The sequence below is a fragment of the Amphimedon queenslandica genome, unplaced genomic scaffold (genome assembly GCF_000090795.2).
Source record: "Amphimedon queenslandica unplaced genomic scaffold, v1.1 AMPQUscaffold_13118, whole genome shotgun sequence".
NCBI lineage: Eukaryota > Metazoa > Porifera > Demospongiae > Haplosclerida > Niphatidae > Amphimedon > Amphimedon queenslandica.
Genome location: NW_003546646.1, coordinates 35,694 through 56,451, shown reverse-complemented (window position 1 = coordinate 56,451; position 20,758 = coordinate 35,694). Strand labels below are relative to the sequence as shown.

The window sequence follows — 20,758 nt, the reverse complement described above, 5'->3', positions numbered from 1 at the left end:
CATGAACTTACATGTACATGTACAATAACTATCCATCATTTATTTATAATAGGAAGAAAAGAAATGTTGTGTCTTCAGCAACATGATATGACCAAAGTCACTTTATTGTTCATGTTTTTACAAATCTACACTAAAGTTGATTTAAAGGTGGCTCACATCACAGCAGCACAAGTAAAGAGCATCCCTTTCCTCTCCTGCTACATTTCAAATGAATTGGAGAGCTTTGACACAATCAATGACGTCACTAATACTATCTTTCGGCACTGTTCTCTTCTCAATCATGACATCCTCTTACAACTTATAGGCAACTTCCAGTTCACTAGTTCTCTAAGAGCATTGCAATCACTGGAGGATGAGCAGCAGTATTACTGTAGAAAGTTAATCAGCTCAGAGTTTATGGAAGAGCTCAATATCTTAAGAACTACAATTTGTTCATCACTCGTACCAGTGGTTGAATTTGAGTTCCCCATCGATGTTCTTTCGTCTACAACTGTGTCTGAATTCAAGTTGACTCTGTGCTGTATTTTTTCGGAGCTGGCATCGTTTCTACACCTTTATAGGATCATTTGTAGCAAGTCTCTTGTCAGAATTACTCTGTGTGGTCCTGAAGGTCTGAGAACAAGAATAGCAAGCAAAGTAAAGTGCAAGAGCAGATACATACTGAATGTAGCTGGTGCAAGCTCATGTACTTGTGACATATTGGGCCGTGTGAATGAGGTAAATTGCTTGTAAAATTAGTTATTGAATATTATAGCTTACTTTTACACTAGGAGAATTCAGGGATTAAAGATGACGAACAAGAAGTTGATAATAAAGAGAGAAATGGTATGTACGTAATTATGTAGTGGCAAGAGTTATGATGATTTTTTACTTGTAGATCTTACTAAGAATGAACAATTGTTGAATGAAGATAGTAAGAATCAAGTTATAAATGGTAAGAAATAAAAAAAATTAAAATTTAAAATGAATTTATGTAGAAGTGGCAATAAGAACAAGCCCAAAAGAATCACCAGTAGCCATAGTTCAGTCAACAGAAGGTGGAGACTAATTTTGCAATTTTGTTTTTATGATTGCATCAGTAGGACCTATGTGTATTTATCCAGCTTGCATTGAATCGCAGTTACATGAAGGGCCTATTCCTGATGTATCAGTTACAAAGTCATCAAAATTAGGTGAGTAATAGTAGTTTAAAAGTTACAGGAAAGATCAAAACATAATTACCTTGTATTGTAGCATCAGAAAATGTAATACATTGGGAGTAATTTTGTTAAAAAACCATGACTATTTTTCAAAATGTTCAATTTTTTGAAAAATGGTCATAACTTGAAAAATTGAAGTCGGAATCAGCTCAGACTTTCTACATAGCATAAGTACATTAATATGGACTAGAAAATGTAATAAAAATTGGGGGTGATTTCGGAGCCATTTTTGGGGAAAAACCATGGGCTATAGTATAGGGATTTTTTTAGAGATTGGCTCATTTTAAAAAATATTCATACATGTAACTCAAATAATTTAAGTCGTAATGAGCTCAAACTTTCAACATAGCTTGAGGACATCAATAATGTATCAAAAAATGCAATAATAATTAGGGGTGATTTTGTAGCCATTTTTTGGAAAAAACCATGGGCTATAGCCTTGGGTATTTTTCAAAATTTGGCCTATATTTAAAAATGGCCATAACTTTAAAAATTGAAGTCGGAATTGGCTCAAACTTTTTACATAGCATAAGTACATCAATATGTATCAGAAAATGTAATAAAAATTGGGGGTGATTTTGGAGCCATTTTTTGAAAAAAACCATGGGCTATAGCCTTGGGTATTTTTCAAAATTTGGCCTATTTTTATAAATGGCCATAACTTTAAAAATTGAAGTCGGAATCAGCTCAAACTTTTTACATAGCATAAGTGCATCAATATGGCTTAGAGAATTTCATAAAAATTGGGAGTGATGTCGGAGCCATTTTTCGAAAAAACCATGGGCTATAGCCTTGGGTATTTTTCAAAATTTGGCCTATTTTAAAAATTGGCCATAACTTTAAAAAATGAAGTCGGATTTGGTTCAAATATTTTACATAGCATAAGTGCATCAATATGTATCAAAAAATGTAATAAAAATTTGGGGGGGGGGATTTTAGAGCCATTTTTCTGACAAAACCATGTGCTATATATAAGTACAGGGATTTTTTTTAGAAATTGGCTCATTTTAAATAATAACATAACTCAAAAAAGTTTTAAGTTGGAATCAGCTCAAACTTTCTACATACATGTAGCTTGAGGGCATCAATATGTATCAGAAAATTTAATAAAAGTTGGGGATAATTTTGTACCCATTTTTTGGAAAAAACCATGGGCTATAGTACAAGGTATTTTTCAGAAATTGAGTTAAATTGACCATATTACCATAACTTGAAAAATCAGCTTAAACTTCTAAAAGATAGCAGTGTGTAACTGTGTCTAGTGCATGCAAAATCACAAGGTTTTGACAATGGCCTTCCATGTATAGCTTATTCTACTCTTAAGGCCTTCATACACGAGGCAACCTGTTGCTAGCAACATTTGTGGTTACTTTGATCTGTAAGCAACATGTTGCCAGAAATAGAACAGCCTTCTATTTCTGGCAACATGTTGCTTACAAGATCAAAGTAACCACAAAGTTGCCAGCAACATGTTGCCTAATGTATGGAGGCCTTTAGTGAATAGTACTGCACAGGTGATTTGTCAATAGTGAGTGGCAGTACTGTATAGCGAGAAATTTTCATGGCCCAAAAATTTTACAAATTCATCCAAAAATCTGTTTGTTGAATGTTGATCAATATTAAATCAGTTTTGTGAATTTTGTTTTTATGAATTTTGAATAAATCACAAAATTCACAAAAATTTTGGGCCACGAAAGATTTTATAAGTATTTCAGTTCCAAAGTATTCAATACTACTCTTGTATTGAACCCTAAAATAATATGGAACTAACTTTTGCCACAAATGACCAAAATGACCACAGCTGCTAGCCATTAATACATAATGACTATTAAATTAACAGTATTTCATAAATTTGAATCTATTGGATGCACATGTACATGTATTGTTTTTTACATGTTTTACTTTGTATAAATTTCGATGACTGTAAAATCAACTCTACAATAGTTGTAAAACCAGTCCTTCTTGTTCAGCCTCTTAAAAAAGACACTGAAGTGAAAGAAGTGAAAGAACTTGAATTTGATGAGTCAGAGCCAGAGGTAGCCTGTAAACCAAGAACAAGGAAAAGAGTTAACACTTGGAGGTTGTTTCAACCCCAAGACAGAGATGTACTCATCATTGGATCATTTGGTGCTTTTTCAAAACAGTCAGTTTAGCTGAATATTCAAAACAAACCTCATTATCATTTGTTTTGTACATATAGGTATACTGTAGCTCCTAAGATTGTTCCCAGCCACTTGAAAGGGGAGAAGTGGATGAGCGACGAAATTGAAAGAATTAAAAACGTTTATGAAAAGTACAACGAAAGGTTTGAGGTATTTTTCTTGTCCCATGGCTTTCCTGGAGAAGAAAAATCTAGACAGGATTACATTGACATGATTAAAGCGTTATTTTACAGCAAGAAACATAAAGGAGGTAAATGTTTGGTAAAATAATGTTTCGAACATTTGTATTTCAACAACTTGTGAAATGTATCAATGGCAAAAAAATTATTTTACATGTACATGTATATTGTACAGCCTCAAAATTTTGAAGAACTAAATCTTCATTTGTCCGCTTATCTACATGTACATGTACGTGTGTAAAATAATAGTAAATAATAATGGTGAAGATTACATGTCACAAAGTGTAGAAATCTTATTTGATTTTGGATTGATGTTGAGTGTGTGGCTATTATTTATAGAAATGTTCTTATGTTAACATGGTCATTGGTTTATACATACTTTTAGTCATGGCACATTGCATTAAAAATTGTGACTTTAAAACGTTTCTGGTTGTATATATACATACATGTAATTCATTTAACTTTAGTTATTTAATTTGAGTCTACTATAATTTAATGCCTCACTGTATTGTCACATTAATTTATCGTTTTTATACACAGCTGTCATCTGGTACACTGGTCATGGAGAGAGGGGTACTGGTAACTGGTGCTTCAAAGACGGCATCATTTCATTTGATGATATCTTCAATCTCTACTGCAGCCACTACATGGGCTCTTCACTGACCATAGTCTCCGACTGTAGCTACTCAGGCCAATGGATTAATGACTGGGCTAGGAAACTAGATGAGTTTAATATACCAGCTTGTGGGCATCATGCTAGGAGGAATAAGTTTCTAATAAAAATAATTGCGTCTTGTCAGCATGATGAAGAAGCGACAGCTCTCTCATTCATAAGTGAGGGGGTGGATTTTGACGAAGACGAGAAGGGACTGATGCATTGCCATGATGGGAAAGTTTTAGAATCAGGGCAAAGGTGTTTTGGGATTGATTTCAGAGTCATTTGTTGTGGTAAGGGAAGAGATGAAACTTGTGAAATAGATAGCAGTTGTTCGTCTAAATTCACCTGGACACAGTGTATATCTGGTAGTTCAGAACTTATTTATATTGTTACTGGCAAAAGCAAAGAACACGAGAATGTGTGGCACTGCCTGCTATTAGATAAAAAGAAACTGGATGTGTTTAAAGGAGCAGTTAGCACAGCAGAGACCATTGATGTTAGTTCATATGGGGAAATTCTTCATTCTGGCATTGGAAACAAACCGCCAGCATGGTTGCATAGGGACTTAGAATTAAGATTTGTAAAGTGTCCTTCTGATATGATGGATTTAAGAGAAAGTTGAAGTCTTCATGGAAGCTAGCCATTCAAAAATTGTATGTTTGGCAGTAATCTATTAGAGTAATGATGATTGTAAATAGCCTATGTTATATTTTTATGTTGTTGTAAATAGCTTGTATTATTTTTTATATTTGACTTTTTATTAATTTTTTTAGCTTTTCCAAAAAATAAAATTTTTAATTTTATGGAATGGATAATCATTTGCTCAGCACCCCAGGCTTTAATTAATTGGGCAGGGTGAGGGGCAGGGCACTTGATCATACAATAGAGTAAAATAATAGTGACTTGATAAAGCATGGAAGTCTCTTTTGATACTTTCTTGTCATCTCCTCCAACAATAAAGGAGCTAACGGAGCATGTTGATGTTAGCACTAACTGGTACATAGTTGGTACAATGCTTGACTTGGATCAAAAACGATTGAGAAGTATTGAAGGACAAACTATCCACACTGACATTCACAAGATGATAGAGATGTTCAATCTATGGCTGACCACTACTCCAACTGCTAGTAGGAGACAAGTACTGGATGTATTGAGAATAAGAGTAGTGGGAGAGAATACACTCGCTGATGAATATGAAAAACATTTGAAGAGCTTACATGAAACATATTGTAAGTTTTATAATGATCATCTTCTAAATTATTATCTAAAATAATTATATATTATTTAATTGGTGTAGGTCATACACCACCATCAGCAGTTTCTATTTTTCAAAGTCATATTCAATCATTGAATGAAGCTCTTGTCTCTCCTGTACAAGTGTCTCAACTGTTATACAGTAAAAGATGTATAAGTGAAGCTAGGTCACTGAATGAGAAGAAGATGATTCTATTGACTGCCATGAAAGAAACAGTGTCTAGTGACTACAGGAAACTTAAAGATATTGCTACAGTGCTGTCTGATTTTGAAGAATTAAGAGATATAGCCAATGAAATGATGACCAAATATGGTAAGAAAATTAATCATTATCTATTGTCATAACTAATCTATGAATATGATTCTGATACAGAAGAGACAATTCCTCAAGAGGATTTTAGTACAGTAGTACAACCACAGGAGGTGGTAGGTGGTAATGAAGATTGTGCTAGTGATATATTGAGGAATAATTACGGTGCTCTTTCTCAGTCAATAACTGAACAGGTTCAAATGGCTAAGTGGCTTCGTGAAGAGGTTATATCTGATGAGGCTCTGTCTTGTGTCCTGTCTACAAGAGGTTCTGTGTCTGACAGTAGAGCAGTTCTCCTCAAAGCTGTACGAGATGCTGTTCACTCCAATTACAAACACCTGGAGTTGTTTGTTACTGTATTGAGAAAGTTCCCTGAGACTGCTCATATTGGTGATGCTATCTTTGAAGAATGCAGTATGTTAACTTAAAATGATACTTTTATATCAACTATTATTTATAGAGCATCTTTTTAACACTGGTGATAATGTTGAAGATGTTGAAGAAATGGAGACTTACTTAGTTGAAAGTATATTTAATGGTGTCATTTAATTTATATGCACTCTTTAATTCAGAAAGGAAATCTCTAGATAATGCATGTGCATTGACTTCAAGTGACTCAGAATGTAAGAATTATGTTCATTTTAGTTGCAATTATTTTATTCTTTTTAAAAAGCTATTTTAGGTCATAAAATACCATTTCCTCGTAATATGGGACAAAAATTTAAAGATATGCGAATGAAATTTGGATCAACTTTCTATAATGTACGACTTCTTTTTTCAAAGAAATGGGCTAAGAAATCACAGAAAGATGTCGATGAAGTGAAAGCACTGCTCACTGACTGTTTCCCTGATCTCAAGGCTGAACTTTCTGTTGCAAAAAAAATTGATAGTGTTCTCGATGTGGTAAAGAGAAAATGTAGCATTGTTGATGTCCGTCCTCTTGAAGTACTAGCTCAACAGTTTAAAGTAAAAGAGGCTGAAGACATCATCAGAGAACATAAAGAAGTGGCTAAAGAATTTTGCAAGTCAGTATCTGTGAGTCTTTCCAGTGACGAAACACTACAAGTGATTCCAACACGATATTTGCTATGTGAAACAATAACCTTTGTCCTAAATTGGAATCCTGATGAAACTACACTGCAAGACATCAATGATGTGCTTTTGGAGTTAGAGCTTCTGCACAAATATCATATAGATCTCAAAGTATTAAATGCTCGTAAAGGTCAATCAGTTGTAGTAACCTGCTACTGCCCTGCTGAATACACTGGCTCACTGATAATGGCTGTCCTTGATAAGATAGAGATACTGCAAGTGAAAGGATTAAAGGAATTTAAAGTAGGCAACCGTAGTATATGGAATAACAATACTGCTCATGAGGTATGAATAATTAAGAAATTTAATAATGATTACATCATTTAAATTGAAGGTATTGTCAGCATTAGCAATTAAATCTACAGCTGACACTTCTAAAGAGATTGACAAGCCTATCATAAAGACTGTTGAAGGTATAAGTAACCTGTGTAATTATTCATGTTGTTATGATATACACATACTATAGGGCAGGAGAGGGAACTTATGCAGTTGTACATGAGGCAACTGTTATCAGAACCATTTAAGCTACGAACAAAAAAAGAAAAAGAACAGACACATATATTTGCAGCAGGTAACTCGAACTAACTACTGACTAAAAATATTAATACATTTGCATGCATGTAGATAAATTTGATGAGAAATTACAGAGACGATGTACAGTGGTAACTACTTCCACTTATATGGAGGAATATCTATATTGAACCTAGAAATGCATTAATGAACATTATTGTTTAATAATTCAGATACACTTGTTAATGAATTATAAGTTTGTATTTTGTAATACCGTACGCGTCTTAATTTTCGAGGTGTATTAAATTTCGTTATTTTCGTGCTCACCTTAAATCCACGAAATTTAAAACACCTCTAATGCCATTCTATTGTATGTAGACTATGGCCAGAACACGAAAATTAGCTCACACGAATATTAACTTTTGAGCAAATTTCATTGAAAACACGAAATTTTGAACCCTCGAAAATTTGGACGTATACGGTAATCAAGTTGTTCTTTATTTTTAGTGGCAACAGGTGCAAATCAATATTGAATGGCGGGAGTCATGTGGCTAAATTTTAGTAACACATTTGCGACACATTAGTGCCATTGCACATATTAATTATTAAAGGCAAAAGTTAGTCACCGTTATCAACCATAGTATTATACATAAGAAGCAATGGATTACCTAGGCTGACTGTGTGGATGTATTTCCTGACCAGTGTAAAAGGAGGGTAGTCATGCGGTGGGTTAGGCTCTGCCTGACTATAAGGAGGATGGGAGAGAGAGAGAGAGAGAGAGTGAGAAAATTACATATAATAATTAAGAGTAAATGGAGGTTTAATTTTGTTCATATAGCATAAGCCAATTTTTGGAATAAAGCTAATTGCTTCAAGAATGTCACAAAATTACTGTGAAGCAGCTCAAACTTCCTGCATAGCATTAAGCAACCAATTAAAATAACAAGCCACATTATCATTTGTTATGTATGTTTAGGCATAGACCCTAAAGATGCCTGACTAATGATTTGACGGATTAAAGAGAATAGAGAAAGCTGATGTCCTTATAGAAGCTAGCCATACAAACAGTATAATAATTGTAAACATTATTTTAGCCTTGCAAATCTGCAAATGTATAACTTACTCAGTCGCTATCTAATCTATAATCTGTAATACAAACAATTCCACCCCTTTTTGGCCCTCATCACTTATCCTGTCTCCCAATGGAGTTGAATGAACATCGTGAGTAAACCTTATACTGTATACCAATTGTTAAGAGGTGCAATACTAATAGGTACTTCATTGTTTATACCACATCAGTACAGGGAGATGACATATGGCAGTGCAAGCACAGTATTGACAGTAAGATAAGGAACCAGTATCTATGTTTAACATTTTAGTAAACTGTAACACTTCTAAGGTGGTAGCATAAAGCAAACATTTAATGTCTGCTTTAATTAGCTCAGTTTTACAATTACTTTTTTTACACAACAAGACATTAGCACAATTGCTAATGGAGCACATAAATAAAGAATTAATATGTAGACTATACTTAATAAAGTTATAAGTTACAATGGACATACATGTACAGTTTTATAGAAAAGAGAGAGGAAGAGAGTTTGATAGAAGAGGGGAGAGTGTTTCAGAGTGATATTGCTTTACTCTTGCAGGTCATATAGATCTACTTGTTTTTTTTTCTCCCTTTTTATGTGATAGGATAATGGAGCAGGCCTAATTACCAATCAGCCTGGACGTACTCCCAATCACAGACACCGTCCTCTGCAGAAGGATCAGTATTTCATTGTGTCCATTGTACTGAGTTTTATTTGCTGTTTCTTTGGATCACTGGGTCTTTGCTTCTTAATACCAGCCATAATATTGTCTGTTCAGGTACAATTAGATAGTTCTAGATTTAGTGCACAACTTTGCACTTATTAAACTTAATTTATATTTTGTGTTATTTTAATAGGCTCGTGAGGCTCAAGCACATGGAGTGACAGGTAAAGCAGAATCAAAACGTAAATGTTCTCTTGTAATGATTATCGGTGGACTCATAGCTGGACTGTTGCATTTTGGAATAATATGTGGCGTAACTGCTTATTTGGCATATGTATTTGTAGGATTAAGACAAATAAACAGTGGTCCAGATTAAAATTTTTTAATATGTGATTTTTAGTGTGTGTGTGTGTGTGTGTGTGTGTGTGTCTTTGCCTATTGATAGGTTTCAGCAAGCTGTTCCTTAAGTTTTTAGCTTACCTTTCAATAATAATATCTCTTTGTTACAAGAAAAATTAAGAGAAAGTAAAATGAGAGGAGGGCATAGTTCAAAGCACATGTTAAATACATTAGCTTTTTCTTTCAATAAGTTAGAGCCAAACTGCTTTCGTCATGCATAAGAAATCAAAATTGTGGTTAGCAGGATCAATTAATTGCATGGGCGTCAGGGCGTGTTCAAATTTTTAGCAGGAAAACAAAACATGGAAAATTCTTTCGATTGTTTCTTGTCAGCTACTCCAACTATTACGGAGCTAACGGAGCATGTTGATGTTAGTACTAACTGGTACACTGTTGGTACAATGCTTGACTTGGATCAGAAACGATTGAGAAGTATTGAAGGACAAACTAGCCACAATGACGCTCACAAGATGATAGAGATGTTCAATCTATGGCTGGCCACTACTCCTACTGCTAGTAGGAGACAAGTACTGGAAGCATTGAGAAAGAAAGTAGTGGGAGAGAATACACTCGCTGATAAATATGAAAAGCATTTGAAGGAGTTACATAAGGCAGCTTGTAAGTGTTCAAGTTAAATTTAGACTTGAAACTCAATGGTAACATAATTATTTTATTAGATTTAGATCATATATCACCATCTTCTGAGGCAGTTTCTATTCTTGAACGGAATATTGAATCATTAAATGAGGCTCTTGTCTCTCCTGTACAAGTGTCTCAACTGTTATACTGTAAGAGATGTATAAGTGAAGCTACTCTGGATGAAATGGAGAGGATGGATCAGAGGAGGTCACTGGATGACAAGAAGACCATTTTACTGACAGCAGTGCAAGAAACAGTGGCTAGCGACTACAAGAAACTTAAAAATATTACCATAGTACTGTCTGATGTTGAAGAAACAAGAGATATAGCCAATGACATGATGACCAATTATGGTAAGCACTGAATATTGTAATGTCATTATTATTATTTATTATGAATAATTTATAATGAAAGGGAAAATTCCTCAAGATAATGATAGTACATTAGTACAACTACAGGGTGTAGTAGGTGATAATGAAGATCGTGCTAGTGATATATTGAGGAACAATTACAGTACTCTCTCTCAGTCAATTACTGAACCAGTTCATATGGCAAAGTTGCTTCATGAAGAGGTTATATCTGATGAGGCTCTATCTTGTGTCATGTCTACCAGAGGTTCTGTCTCTGACAGTAGAGCAGTTCTCCTCAAAGCTGTACGAGATGCTGTTCACTCCAATTACAAACACCTGGAGTTGTTTGTTAATGTATTGAGGAAGTTCTCAGAGACTGCTCATATTGGAGATACTATTTTTGAAGAATATAGTAAATTCAGTCTTTCTTGCATAAAGTTACCTTTTTGTTTTAGGAAAGTATTTCAATTATTGTGATAATGATGTTAAAGAGAGTGACATTTATTTTTCAAAACAAAAGTCTATGTCTGCTAGTTCAGAAAGTATAATCATTATAACTCCATCTTAACTTTTACCTTTTACAGGTTCACTATTTGATGACAATGAAACGGATAAACATGGTAATCATAAAATTCTTTTTCCCCGAGATATGAAAAAAAAGTTTAAAGAAATGAGATCAAAATTTGGATCTACTTTTTTTCGAGTTCGGCGTATTTTTTATAGCAAGAAAACTGCTTTAAATATTGATGAAATGAAGGAACTAATTATTGACTTGTTTCCTGATCTGAAGTCGCAACTTTCTTACAAAATGACAATCAATGAAATATTAAATGTAGTAAAAAGAAAGTGCAGTATTGTTGACTTAAGTCCCCTTGAAAATTTAGCTTTTGAATTCAACATAGAAGAGGCTGAGCCAATCATTAAATCATTCAAAGAGGAAGCTAAGGATTTCTGTAAGTCAGTATCAGTGAGTCTTTGCCTTGGTGAGGAACTACAAGCAGTTGCTACTCCATCTCGCCTTTTATGTGAAACAGTTGTGTTTGTGTTCAACTGGAATCCTGATAAATGTACCTTGCAGGATATCATTGATGTTTTGGATGAGCTGGAGCCACTACATAAGTGCCACATACAGATCGATAAAGTTGGTACTGGTCGATCAGTTGTAGTGACCTGCTACTGCCCTGCTGAATGCACTGGTTTACTTAAAAGTATTGTCCTTGAGAAGATAGATGCATTACGAATAAAAGAATTAAAAGAATTTATAGTAGGACAAGATACCGTATGGGACACTACTCAGGTTAGAAATGAATGAACTTATGTACATTATATTCTGACTCTTACTGAAGGACTTGCTAGTACAGATTAATGATTTGAAAACTGCTTTAAGAGACAGAGATCAAAAGATAATGGGTAAGAAAACTGTTTATTTGATCCTTAATAGCTACTGAAACAGAGTTAGCAATATTTAAGGAAGTATCAGAAAACAGATTGAAAGAATTAGAAGTATTACAAATTAAGCTTGAGGAAAGTCAATGCATAAATGGTATGATTATTTATAGTTATTAATCCTATTAGCTAGTAGCTCAAAATGAAGATATAATCAATGAACTTAAAGAAAAAATGTCGTCGCTAATGAAAGAAGTGGCAGAGAAAGAAAATATTTTGAACCAGATTATGAAAGAAAGAGAAGGTATATCAGTTTGTACAATGTTGATCTAAGAATGTGTGATGTACATGTACATTGGTTGAAGTAAATCAAAACAATTAGTGTTGACCTTGTAAATTGTAGCAAATACTGAGAAAGAGTTAGCGTCATTGAAGGAACTGTCAGAGAATAGACTACAAGAAGTAGAACAATTGAAACTGAAACTTGATAACAATAACAGTATGTATTTTACACTTAATGTATTAATTTCTATTTTAATATTTACAATTACCAGTTGGAGAGATATCAGAGACAAAAGATGAATCATCTGAGAGTGATAGTGACACATCAAGTACATGAATGAGTGAATGAATATTTAATTATTATAATCATACAGGTAATGACGACATATATGATAATGTAAACTGTGAGTTAAATACAATTATCTGTACATGATTTGACTGATTTAGTTAGCACTTTGTTACTATTGTTATTCCTGGTTGTCATTTGTGGAGGTTGAGAGATGTGCTTGTTTCATGTTATCTTTTGAAGCAATTAACAGTTTTGTCTTGTGAACCTGGTTAAAATGTTATAGGGTACCCAACTCTCCCAGTCTTTTCTCTTTTCTGGGGTTGCATGAGTTTGATAAAATATTGTGTAGATGGTTTGAGATTGATGCAGTGAGTTACAGTAGTGTGCGTGTGTGTGTGTGTGTGTGTGTGTGGAATTGTGGGTGGGAAAATCTGGAGTACAGTAAGCTATAGATAATTGTTCATTCTTGGTAACATTAATTTTTATTTCTCACATAAAATTATCTGAAATTGTATGTTTATTATTAGTACAAAATGAAGTACAAAATGATAGAGAGGTGGAATGGAGACAAGATAATGTACAGCTCATTAGACCATCGGCAGATCAATGTATGGAGGTAATCAGTAAATTGGAGGACAGACATATTAGCATTATGCTCATCCGCTCATCATCTGAGAGTATACAAGTCCTATTACCAGCTATATTGGAGAGAAGTACAATAGAAATACTTTGTATACTCTCGTCATTCTTAACACGTGAGGATATCCTCTCATTCTCTTCTCAATTATCAATCAACAAATCATTGAAAATTTTGAGCCTTGCTCATGATTCAATCAGTGATGATGGAGTCATTGCACTAACACAATCACTGCAATGTAATGAAACACTTCAATATTTGTATCTTGATTACAATCCTGGCATCACTGCATCTAGTGCTCAGTTACTTGCTGAACTTTTACTTCTTAACAATGCACTCAGTTACCTTGATCTCCACCGCACTAACATTGATACTGATGGAGTAATGATGTTGATGGAATCACTCAAGACCAATAATACACTAAGGATACTTGGGTTAGATGAATTACATCAAGGAACTTGTTCTACTTTACCTTATTATGAGCATATTAAAAACAGATTAGATTTTGTGGAACAAATAATTTAAATAATTACAATACTTCGCTTTATTTATAATAGTATTTTTATTGGCAATTGCAAAAGGAAGTGAGCTAATGCGTGGGTGTTAGTCTAAAAGGTGTGGCTGAGCTATCTGATATGCATGCATGACTCTGAGCTGTTATAATCTTTATAGTATTTGCCCCTGCTTTAAAAAAAAGTTAAAAAACTAAAAAGGGGCGGATTTTGACAAACATCTAGATCTATTTCCTCATTTTTCCTGTAATTTCCAGTGTTGTTTGGAGTTTGGACTTTTGTTACAAAATGAGTAAATCAAATAGAGCTACTGCCTCGGCTACTGCAGATGAGATTGTTGATGAACCTTATCTGTATATTTCTCCACTAGAAGAGACAGGGGTAAGGCTAGTTATTTTTAGATCAGTGCTAGACTCTATATGTATATGTGCTTGGCAATATCTAGGACGACTACCCGGACTTAAGGTGTTTGGTGTCTAATATTCAGGGAAAAAATGAGGATCAACCAAGAAGAAGCTTACCGGTTTTTGGAGATTTTGGGTCATGCGATGAGAGTAAGTATTGTTGTCATTGTTGTTAAAAGTATTCTGTAGAGCACCATTAATAAATACTGAACTGTGTGACACTGATGACTAGACTGTGATTGCTTTTCGCACAATTTGCATGTATATATAGTATATACAACTTTTTCCTTTGCTCAGTCTGAGTCTGCATACATGCCAGTGCCAGGCGAGAATATGCCAGGCATGGAACTCCCTATATAGCCTACACTCTTGATTTGTCTTGGTCAGTTGCTTCAGCTAGCCATTGAACTATATATACTGATTAATTTTTTATGAATTTATGAATTTAAATGATTCTGCACGCTACAGTAGGTAAACCATAAATTATCACTCTTTTAATTCTGGTTGTGTTTGCTCTGTCTCCCCTTTTGCCTCTCAGTAGGCATCTGAACTTGGTTGGTTCATTTAACACTTTGGACTGTAGTTTTTATTGTATGTAACCACAAGTATGTAAACTGATGTATTGTGATGTAATGCATACACTCCTTATTTAAAGCTGTGCAATCTATTATTTCTTTCTGGTATTGTTACCATTTATTGTTAAGTTGATTATTGCAAGAGCTAAACTTTTTAACAGAACTTATGTCAGGTAACTGTTTTTTTAGTAAATTAGTGTTCCTCCCTTTTCACCTGATAAGATGATTGTTCACTGTTATTATTATCATCTAATCTATAAAATTGAGCCCACTTTTATCTTGTAATAATAACTGCTATTAGGTGACAATAAACTTGAGAGCCCGGTTCATACGACCAAGAAAGATGCTGTAGCTATTGACAGTTTGGTAGTAGCTATAGCTTTGTACTTGAAATTAAATTTTAATGATCTAATAACATATGATTGTAAAAGACCTATTGACAAAATGAATAATGCAGAGAGTCATAATTATGTAGATTAAGCTGTTATCAGTAATCTGACTCCACTTAATTTGAACTAGTCTACACACACACAAAATCTTATAAATGCTCCGACTCATAATAGCATACACTACATGTACTAAACTATACATGTCCTGGTGTATATAATGTACCAAATAACACTATACTGCTGCATAAAGCTTTTCTTTGTTCTATTGCCTGTTTTCTTGGTTGAGATAGAGGAGAGTTGGAGTGGAAGAGACAATGAATAATAATAATTGTAAAATTAATGATAAGCACAATGTGTATGTGAACAAGATGTGTATGTTCTCACTGAACTAAACAATTTAGAGATATAGTCAAGAGAATTGAGTGAGAGTCAAACGAAAGATCAAATAGAGAGTGGGTGTTGAAGTTTTGAGGATGATGAACTGTTGGAGAATGTAGAGTTAAATTAATGTTAAGTTATCACTTGTACATTATTATTAAGATAAATTAACACTACAGATCTAATAAAGTTTGTACAAAAATTGGTGATTAATTTGATAGCATTTTGAATTATGATTTGTGTTTAGATCTACTTTATGACACGTCAGTTTCTATTAATTCTAATAGTCAATCTAGATAAAATTTGGCTGTTGTTAAACTAAGAAGAGCAATGCATATCCAGCATTATCATATTATTTAGAAAGAGAATGTGCATGCATCTGATTGATAATTAATAATAAATTCTGAAACATTCTAATGAAAGCTTTCTTGTCAATACCTAGGGGAAGAATTCACATTAACTCCCAAGGTGTTAACGAATCACCTTTTGAACCCATCAATTAAAGTAAAGATTTCTCCAATGCTATTGATCACTGGTGGCCTACCAAACAGCTCAAAAACTACAGCATTAAGATGCCTGGTTAGAAATGTCGATGTGCCAGTCACTGGTCTAAAAGAAGGAGATGCCATTGGATTCTGTGAAATATTTGCTGCTCGAAATTTAATTTCAAATAGCATTTTACTGGCACCTCCAGATCGGAACAAAGGGTATCCATCAGTATTATATGCAGGCGTGGAAAGCATGATTCGTTCTAGTGGTAAAAAGCTAAGGGATCTTAACATTCATATTTTTCCTGCAAAAGAGTTTTCTCTATTCCAAGATCCAGGCCTTAACAGACACCTTGAAGAAGTTATGACAGATTTAAGTAATCATGATCAGCAGAAAAAAATTAGATTATCAAAGTGGGATCAAACTCTCACATGCGGTTTAGCTCTAATCAATGTTTGGGATCTTGGCCTCAATAAAATTCCAACATATCTCCTCTCTCATCTTGCTGGTCACTTGTATAATAGCCATGTTTGGCTATTCCTTGATCTGTTGCGGGATGCTGAGCATCTTTATGAAGTTCCTGAAATTCCACCTAATCATCCTGATGTTTTACGTAATGACAAAGATCTGATAATGAAGTGGCGCTCACGTATTCGATATTTCCTTTCTTTTGCTCGACTTGCTTCAAAGAAAAATGACACACGCTACAAAAAATTCTGTAGCATAATAGCTACTCTCAGAAGACCTACTGAAACTGAAAATAAAAAAAGCCGATTAACAGAAGTTGTGCATGCAGTTTCTAAGCAGTTAAAAATCAATGAGCTCATTGATATTGAAAATATTTATGAATTTCAAACCTTTGACGAAATGAGAGGTCTTGAGTCTCTTAAGACACTTCTTAATAGTTGGATCACAGATGAGCTCAAGCAGGCCCAAGATGTTCCACTTTCTTATATATTCCTTCGTGGCATGCTGCTAGGTAACAAAAAGCTTTACATCAAAAGATCAGTACTGCAAAAAATATCGGAAGAGCTCAGTATGTGTCCTGATATGTTTCAAGAGTTTTGTCGCCTATTTACGTCCTTTGGTAGTATTATTGATGTAAGTTTAATTGATTCCAAATCTGAATGGATTATCTCGCAGCCAATTCAATTTTTGAATATGTTAGATAAGCTATTTTACTACAATGGGGATGATGAATTGGTCACAAAGTATGGTTTGGTCACAGCTGTGACCTCAGAGCAAATTTTTGGAACATACAGTCCTGTTTTTATGTCGTTTCTTGAATCATTTAACATGGCCATTAAATTGTCAAACAAGGAAGTTGATTTGACATTGGAAGGTAGTTCCCCTATCTATTACATACCCAATGTATGCACAAACCTTCCTGATTTACAATGCACTCCTGTATCACTTCACTTAGTTCAAGAAATGAACACATCATTGCCACACTTTCGAATTTTGTTTATCTTAAAATTCTTAGAATATCAGCCTCATATCCAGATTCATCATGCTGCAATGGAATCAACACATATCAATGTTACCACATTTACTTCACATTCAAATCTACTTTTTGAACTTGTTTACCTTGGTGATATTACAGAATTTCGATTTCCAAGCATTCACCATTCACATGAAGACATGACTAAAATATGTGGGTGCGTCATTCAGGCATGTCATGATGTCATGTCCAAGCAAAGCAGCATCAAGTATAACTTTGCCATCATGTGTTCCGGTGATGAGGGATCAAATCCTTGCAAAGTTCAAACTTATCGTCATTCACTTCCATTTATTAGCAGCTGTAAGAAGTGCTCTAGTGGTCTCTCTGATAAAGATAATGCAAAAATTGCTATGTTTAATGCTGAAATTAAAAAAGTAAGTAAAAATAACTTAATGAATAGTGAGTTACATATTTTAAATAAAGAATCGAGTTCCTGATGAACAAATGCTCAATGGAGGTATGTGATCTTATACTAATTCTGTCAGTTTAAAAATAATACTTTAATAGAGTCATTCACACTAGAAGATGCTGCTAATATTGCTGAAAGATTGTCACATCTTTCTCCTGAAGTAGCTAAAGTTGTTTATAAAGAATTTAAATCTACTGATGATGATTTTGAAGAGGAAACAGGTTGGAAGTTGTTCATGAGAATGATACTGGACTGGGAGAAGAATAATAAGGATTCAAAAAGAGAGTTTGTTTTAAAATTATCATCTATTGCAGAAAATCTAAAATCTGATGCAGATTCATTAATTGATCTTTCCAGTAATCATTTAAGAGGTCAGTTCCATTCTGTTTTTATGTCAGTTGCAATGATTCTTGTTCTTCATGCTTTGATATTAACTATTATTGTTAAAAAAGTCATAGTTATCTTTTATAGGATCATACTTATCAAGAAAGTGATAAAAAAAGGATTTGCTGCACATCTTAATTAAAAATAATTATATCTATCATTAATCTATTATAGTCTACATGCAGAAACTTTTAAATAATGTTATGAATATTATAATTGCAATTTTATTGTCTTAGAAAAGTGTTACTTTATTATAATAATTTGCATACAAAAGTTGTACAAAGAATTAAAAATAATTATGAAAAGCTTCAGATGTGCTACCATAAGTACAAATTTGATCACGTCTATCAAATTCATTTTCATAATGAGTCTCAACAACATAGTGAGCATTGAAAACATCTTCATTACTGTGTAGCTTGTACCACCGACTAATAATAACAAACAACACAAAACTGACTAACATAAGCACAAAGTTCATGATCAATATGTACAACTCACAACTTGGCACCAGATACTCACTTGCAGCCTCAATAGGTTTAACCATCATCCAACCAACTGCTGCATATATTCTACTAAAACTGAACCACAAACCTATCAGTAATCCACGCATGCTGTATGGAGCCTGAGCAAAAACAAATTCTAGACTGCCAGTAATGGTAAGAAGAGCTCCTAGAGAATTAATACATGTAGGTATCATGTAGTAATATAGGAATGACTCATAGCTAATGATCATATCATGGTACCCAGTGTCATTGATTGCCGATTTAACTAAGCATATTGTTTCATTGTTGTTAGCATGGGCAGGAACAGCTATCAGCAAGTCAAGTGCAATGTATCCAAACTTTGCCAAAACTACAAGTGCTATGCCTAATCCAGTTCTTTTTAGAATACTCAACCTCATTTTTCTTGGGCAGTAAGGTTTGATGATAAACTGGTAAAGAGGTACAGAGATGATTATTACTACATACTCTGCAACGTAAGTACGAAATAGAAAGCAAAAAGGAAGTGATCCTTTCTTTTCTGTCAAACGTCCTAATGTCTGGAAGGGAAAGTAAATCATGGTCATCACAATGAGTAGTGGGGTTAGTCGCAAAAATGTCTTAACACTTTCCACATCTTTTTCTAAGAAAGGTCCCCCATATTTAGCTTTCCCTAAGTTAATACGAGATGGTTCAGTTTCCTCCCAGTAAGTCAATGCAGAGCGTTTCAAAGGATATTTGTTCTTTAGTGCAAAACATAAAACACTAGAAATAAGTTTGAGAGGATTCACAGTATAATTGTATCTGATAGTCCACTTCTTTATGAAGAGAGCTGATATTATAATAACTATTAAAAATGTAAAATGCACAGAACTTGCGTAAGCTTCAAAATTATTGTAACTTTCAAATAGGCAGCTGCTGACTTCTGTTACCATTGATCCAGTATGTGCACACCAAACATGCCACCAGACATAAGTACTGAAATGGTCAGATCTACAGGAACTTTCAGTAAGTTCATTGGCAATGAAGCATAGAACTAAAGTCTCAAAGTAAACTTGTGCAAAAAGAAAGAGTGGGACAACCACAGATGTAACAGTATCTATCACTGAACCATCAAGAACAGACAGTATAGTGTAGCACAGTGAACATACAGCTTCAATACATGTGATGGCAATAGCTGTTTTGAGCAGCCCAAACTTAATTTCAGCAAAGAGACTGAAAATGGGCAAAGGAATATAAAACAAGATAGCAACCGAATTCAAAATAAATTTATACAGGTCACTGTCCCTTTGTTTCCAGGTTTTGAAAGAGAAAAGTATAGAGATGTCAAATGATCGCAATAACATAAACCAGAGTAGAGAGCAAATAATGATACACTTGCTTCTTCTTTCCATTGACTTTCTGCATTGAAAATAAAACATCTTTCTGATTTAATAAACACCAACCACAATAGCAGTTTCAACAAGCATTATATCCTCACAATAATACCACAAATGCTCACAACTGTTTGCGATAATTGGGTAATGGTTAGGTAAACCACCTTTAGAGCTAGTGCTAGCTTTGCTTTCATACAAAGTTTATTTTGAAAATGAAGATGACTTTCAGTTCACCGTTACGTAATCATGCTCTCTATTAATACAAGCATAAATTATCTAGTCGATACATGTAGTGTACCATATGACATCTTTTATGTTCAAGACCTAAAGGTGATTAGTGCAACAACAATGCATGACAATCATGTAAATTTGAATCAGCGCATCAGCAACTAAATAAACATATTTTAACCAAGACTTCAACATAAAGTATAATTACAAAAAACAACTGATGTAATGTAGTCAACAAACATTCGTGTACAAGTAATTAAAAGCTGCCATAATAATCGCGTCTGTTAAATTCATTTTCATAATAATTTTCAGTTATAAGATAAGCATGAAACACATCCTCCCTCCTGTGGAGTTTATACCGATGACTTAACACAAGGAAGCTAATAAGACAAACGAGTAATACAAGGAAGTTCATTATCAGTACATATAGTTCACAACTTGGAATCAAATATTCACTGGTAGCTTCAAATGGTTTCACCATCATCCAGCCAGCAATTTCATAAAATCCAATGAAACAAAACCATGATCCTATC

At 34.0% G+C, this 20,758-nt stretch overlaps 5 protein-coding genes across 6 annotated transcripts; 4 read left to right on the top strand and 1 right to left on the bottom strand.

Annotated features, from left to right (window-relative positions):
* Positions 1-74: 74 nt before the first annotated feature.
* Positions 75-4,926, top strand: LOC109585103 (uncharacterized). Its single transcript, XM_020001048.1, has 8 exons — positions 75-717; positions 771-825; positions 878-934; positions 978-1,037; positions 1,080-1,172; positions 3,144-3,342; positions 3,400-3,611; positions 4,081-4,926. Exons 1-8 carry the CDS (start codon positions 88-90, stop codon positions 4,818-4,820), a joined length of 2,046 nt encoding a protein of 681 aa, XP_019856607.1. The 5' UTR covers positions 75-87; the 3' UTR covers positions 4,821-4,926.
* Positions 4,927-5,619: 693 nt separating this feature from the next.
* LOC109585106 (uncharacterized) lies at positions 5,620-7,642 on the top strand. Its single transcript, XM_020001054.1, has 8 exons — positions 5,620-5,765; positions 5,826-6,176; positions 6,223-6,288; positions 6,335-6,385; positions 6,436-7,139; positions 7,189-7,267; positions 7,321-7,425; positions 7,479-7,642. Exons 1-8 carry the CDS (start codon positions 5,639-5,641, stop codon positions 7,553-7,555), a joined length of 1,560 nt encoding a protein of 519 aa, XP_019856613.1. The 5' UTR covers positions 5,620-5,638; the 3' UTR covers positions 7,556-7,642.
* Positions 7,643-8,487: 845 nt separating this feature from the next.
* On the top strand, positions 8,488-13,681 carry LOC100638228 (uncharacterized). Of its 2 annotated transcripts, none has more exons than XM_020001051.1 (15): positions 8,488-8,585; positions 8,638-8,705; positions 9,060-9,233; positions 9,313-10,136; positions 10,196-10,510; positions 10,572-10,919; positions 10,963-11,049; positions 11,092-11,804; positions 11,854-11,917; positions 11,961-12,050; positions 12,090-12,197; positions 12,297-12,392; positions 12,448-12,504; positions 12,550-12,579; positions 12,992-13,681. In XM_020001051.1, exons 4-15 carry the CDS (start codon positions 9,821-9,823, stop codon positions 13,624-13,626), a joined length of 2,859 nt encoding a protein of 952 aa, XP_019856610.1. In that variant the 5' UTR covers positions 8,488-8,585; positions 8,638-8,705; positions 9,060-9,233; positions 9,313-9,820; the 3' UTR covers positions 13,627-13,681. The 2 variants fall into 2 exon arrangements, with proteins under 2 accessions (XP_019856610.1, XP_019856609.1); XM_020001050.1 differs by having other exon boundaries at positions 11,949-12,050.
* Positions 13,682-13,766: 85 nt separating this feature from the next.
* On the top strand, positions 13,767-18,321 carry LOC109585105 (uncharacterized). The gene is made up of 6 exons (XM_020001052.1): positions 13,767-13,994; positions 14,059-14,167; positions 15,802-17,723; positions 17,773-17,806; positions 17,857-18,129; positions 18,230-18,321. The coding sequence occupies exons 1-6, from the start codon at positions 13,902-13,904 to the stop codon at positions 18,250-18,252; spliced, it is 2,454 nt and encodes an 817-aa protein (XP_019856611.1). The 5' UTR covers positions 13,767-13,901; the 3' UTR covers positions 18,253-18,321.
* A 55-nt stretch (positions 18,322-18,376) lies between these two features.
* LOC109585107 (uncharacterized) lies at positions 18,377-20,023 on the bottom strand. The gene is made up of 2 exons (XM_020001055.1): positions 18,662-20,023; positions 18,377-18,570 (listed from the first exon to the last, which is right to left on the bottom strand). The coding sequence occupies exons 1-2, from the start codon at positions 20,013-20,015 to the stop codon at positions 18,386-18,388; spliced, it is 1,539 nt and encodes a 512-aa protein (XP_019856614.1). The 5' UTR covers positions 20,016-20,023; the 3' UTR covers positions 18,377-18,385.
* Between the last annotated feature and the right edge of the window lie 735 nt (positions 20,024-20,758).

What these genes read in the sequence shown, in the direction of transcription:
- LOC109585106 (XM_020001054.1), top strand. Translation starts at nt 5,639, where the DNA reads ATGATTCTATTGACTGCCATGAAAGAAACAGTGTCTAGTGACTACAGG. An exon ending in TGCTATCTTTGAAGAATGCA is followed by an intron (nt 6,177 to 6,222) that starts GTATGTTAACTT and finishes TATTATTTATAG; the next exon opens with AGCATCTTTTTAACACTGGT. An exon ending in GACACATATATTTGCAGCAG is followed by an intron (nt 7,426 to 7,478) that starts GTAACTCGAACT and finishes GCATGCATGTAG; the next exon opens with ATAAATTTGATGAGAAATTA.
- LOC109585105 (XM_020001052.1), top strand. Translation starts at nt 13,902, where the DNA reads ATGAGTAAATCAAATAGAGCTACTGCCTCGGCTACTGCAGATGAGATT. An exon ending in TTTTGGGTCATGCGATGAGA is followed by an intron (nt 14,168 to 15,801) that starts GTAAGTATTGTT and finishes GTCAATACCTAG; the next exon opens with GGGAAGAATTCACATTAACT. An exon ending in TGAACAAATGCTCAATGGAG is followed by an intron (nt 17,807 to 17,856) that starts GTATGTGATCTT and finishes ATACTTTAATAG; the next exon opens with AGTCATTCACACTAGAAGAT.
- LOC109585107 (XM_020001055.1), bottom strand. Translation starts at nt 20,015, where the DNA reads ATGGAAAGAAGAAGCAAGTGTATCATTATTTGCTCTCTACTCTGGTTT. An exon ending in TAAACCTATTGAGGCTGCAA is followed by an intron (nt 18,571 to 18,661) that starts GTGAGTATCTGG and finishes TGTTATTATTAG; the next exon opens with TCGGTGGTACAAGCTACACA.
- LOC109585103 (XM_020001048.1), top strand. Translation starts at nt 88, where the DNA reads ATGACCAAAGTCACTTTATTGTTCATGTTTTTACAAATCTACACTAAA. An exon ending in TAAGAATCAAGTTATAAATG is followed by an intron (nt 935 to 977) that starts GTAAGAAATAAA and finishes GAATTTATGTAG; the next exon opens with AAGTGGCAATAAGAACAAGC. An exon ending in CATAGTTCAGTCAACAGAAG is followed by an intron (nt 1,038 to 1,079) that starts GTGGAGACTAAT and finishes TGATTGCATCAG; the next exon opens with TAGGACCTATGTGTATTTAT.
- LOC100638228 (XM_020001050.1), top strand. Translation starts at nt 9,821, where the DNA reads ATGGAAAATTCTTTCGATTGTTTCTTGTCAGCTACTCCAACTATTACG. An exon ending in GGAGTTACATAAGGCAGCTT is followed by an intron (nt 10,137 to 10,195) that starts GTAAGTGTTCAA and finishes TTATTTTATTAG; the next exon opens with ATTTAGATCATATATCACCA. An exon ending in CAGAGATCAAAAGATAATGG is followed by an intron (nt 11,918 to 11,948) that starts GTAAGAAAACTG and finishes GATCCTTAATAG; the next exon opens with CTACTGAAACAGAGTTAGCA.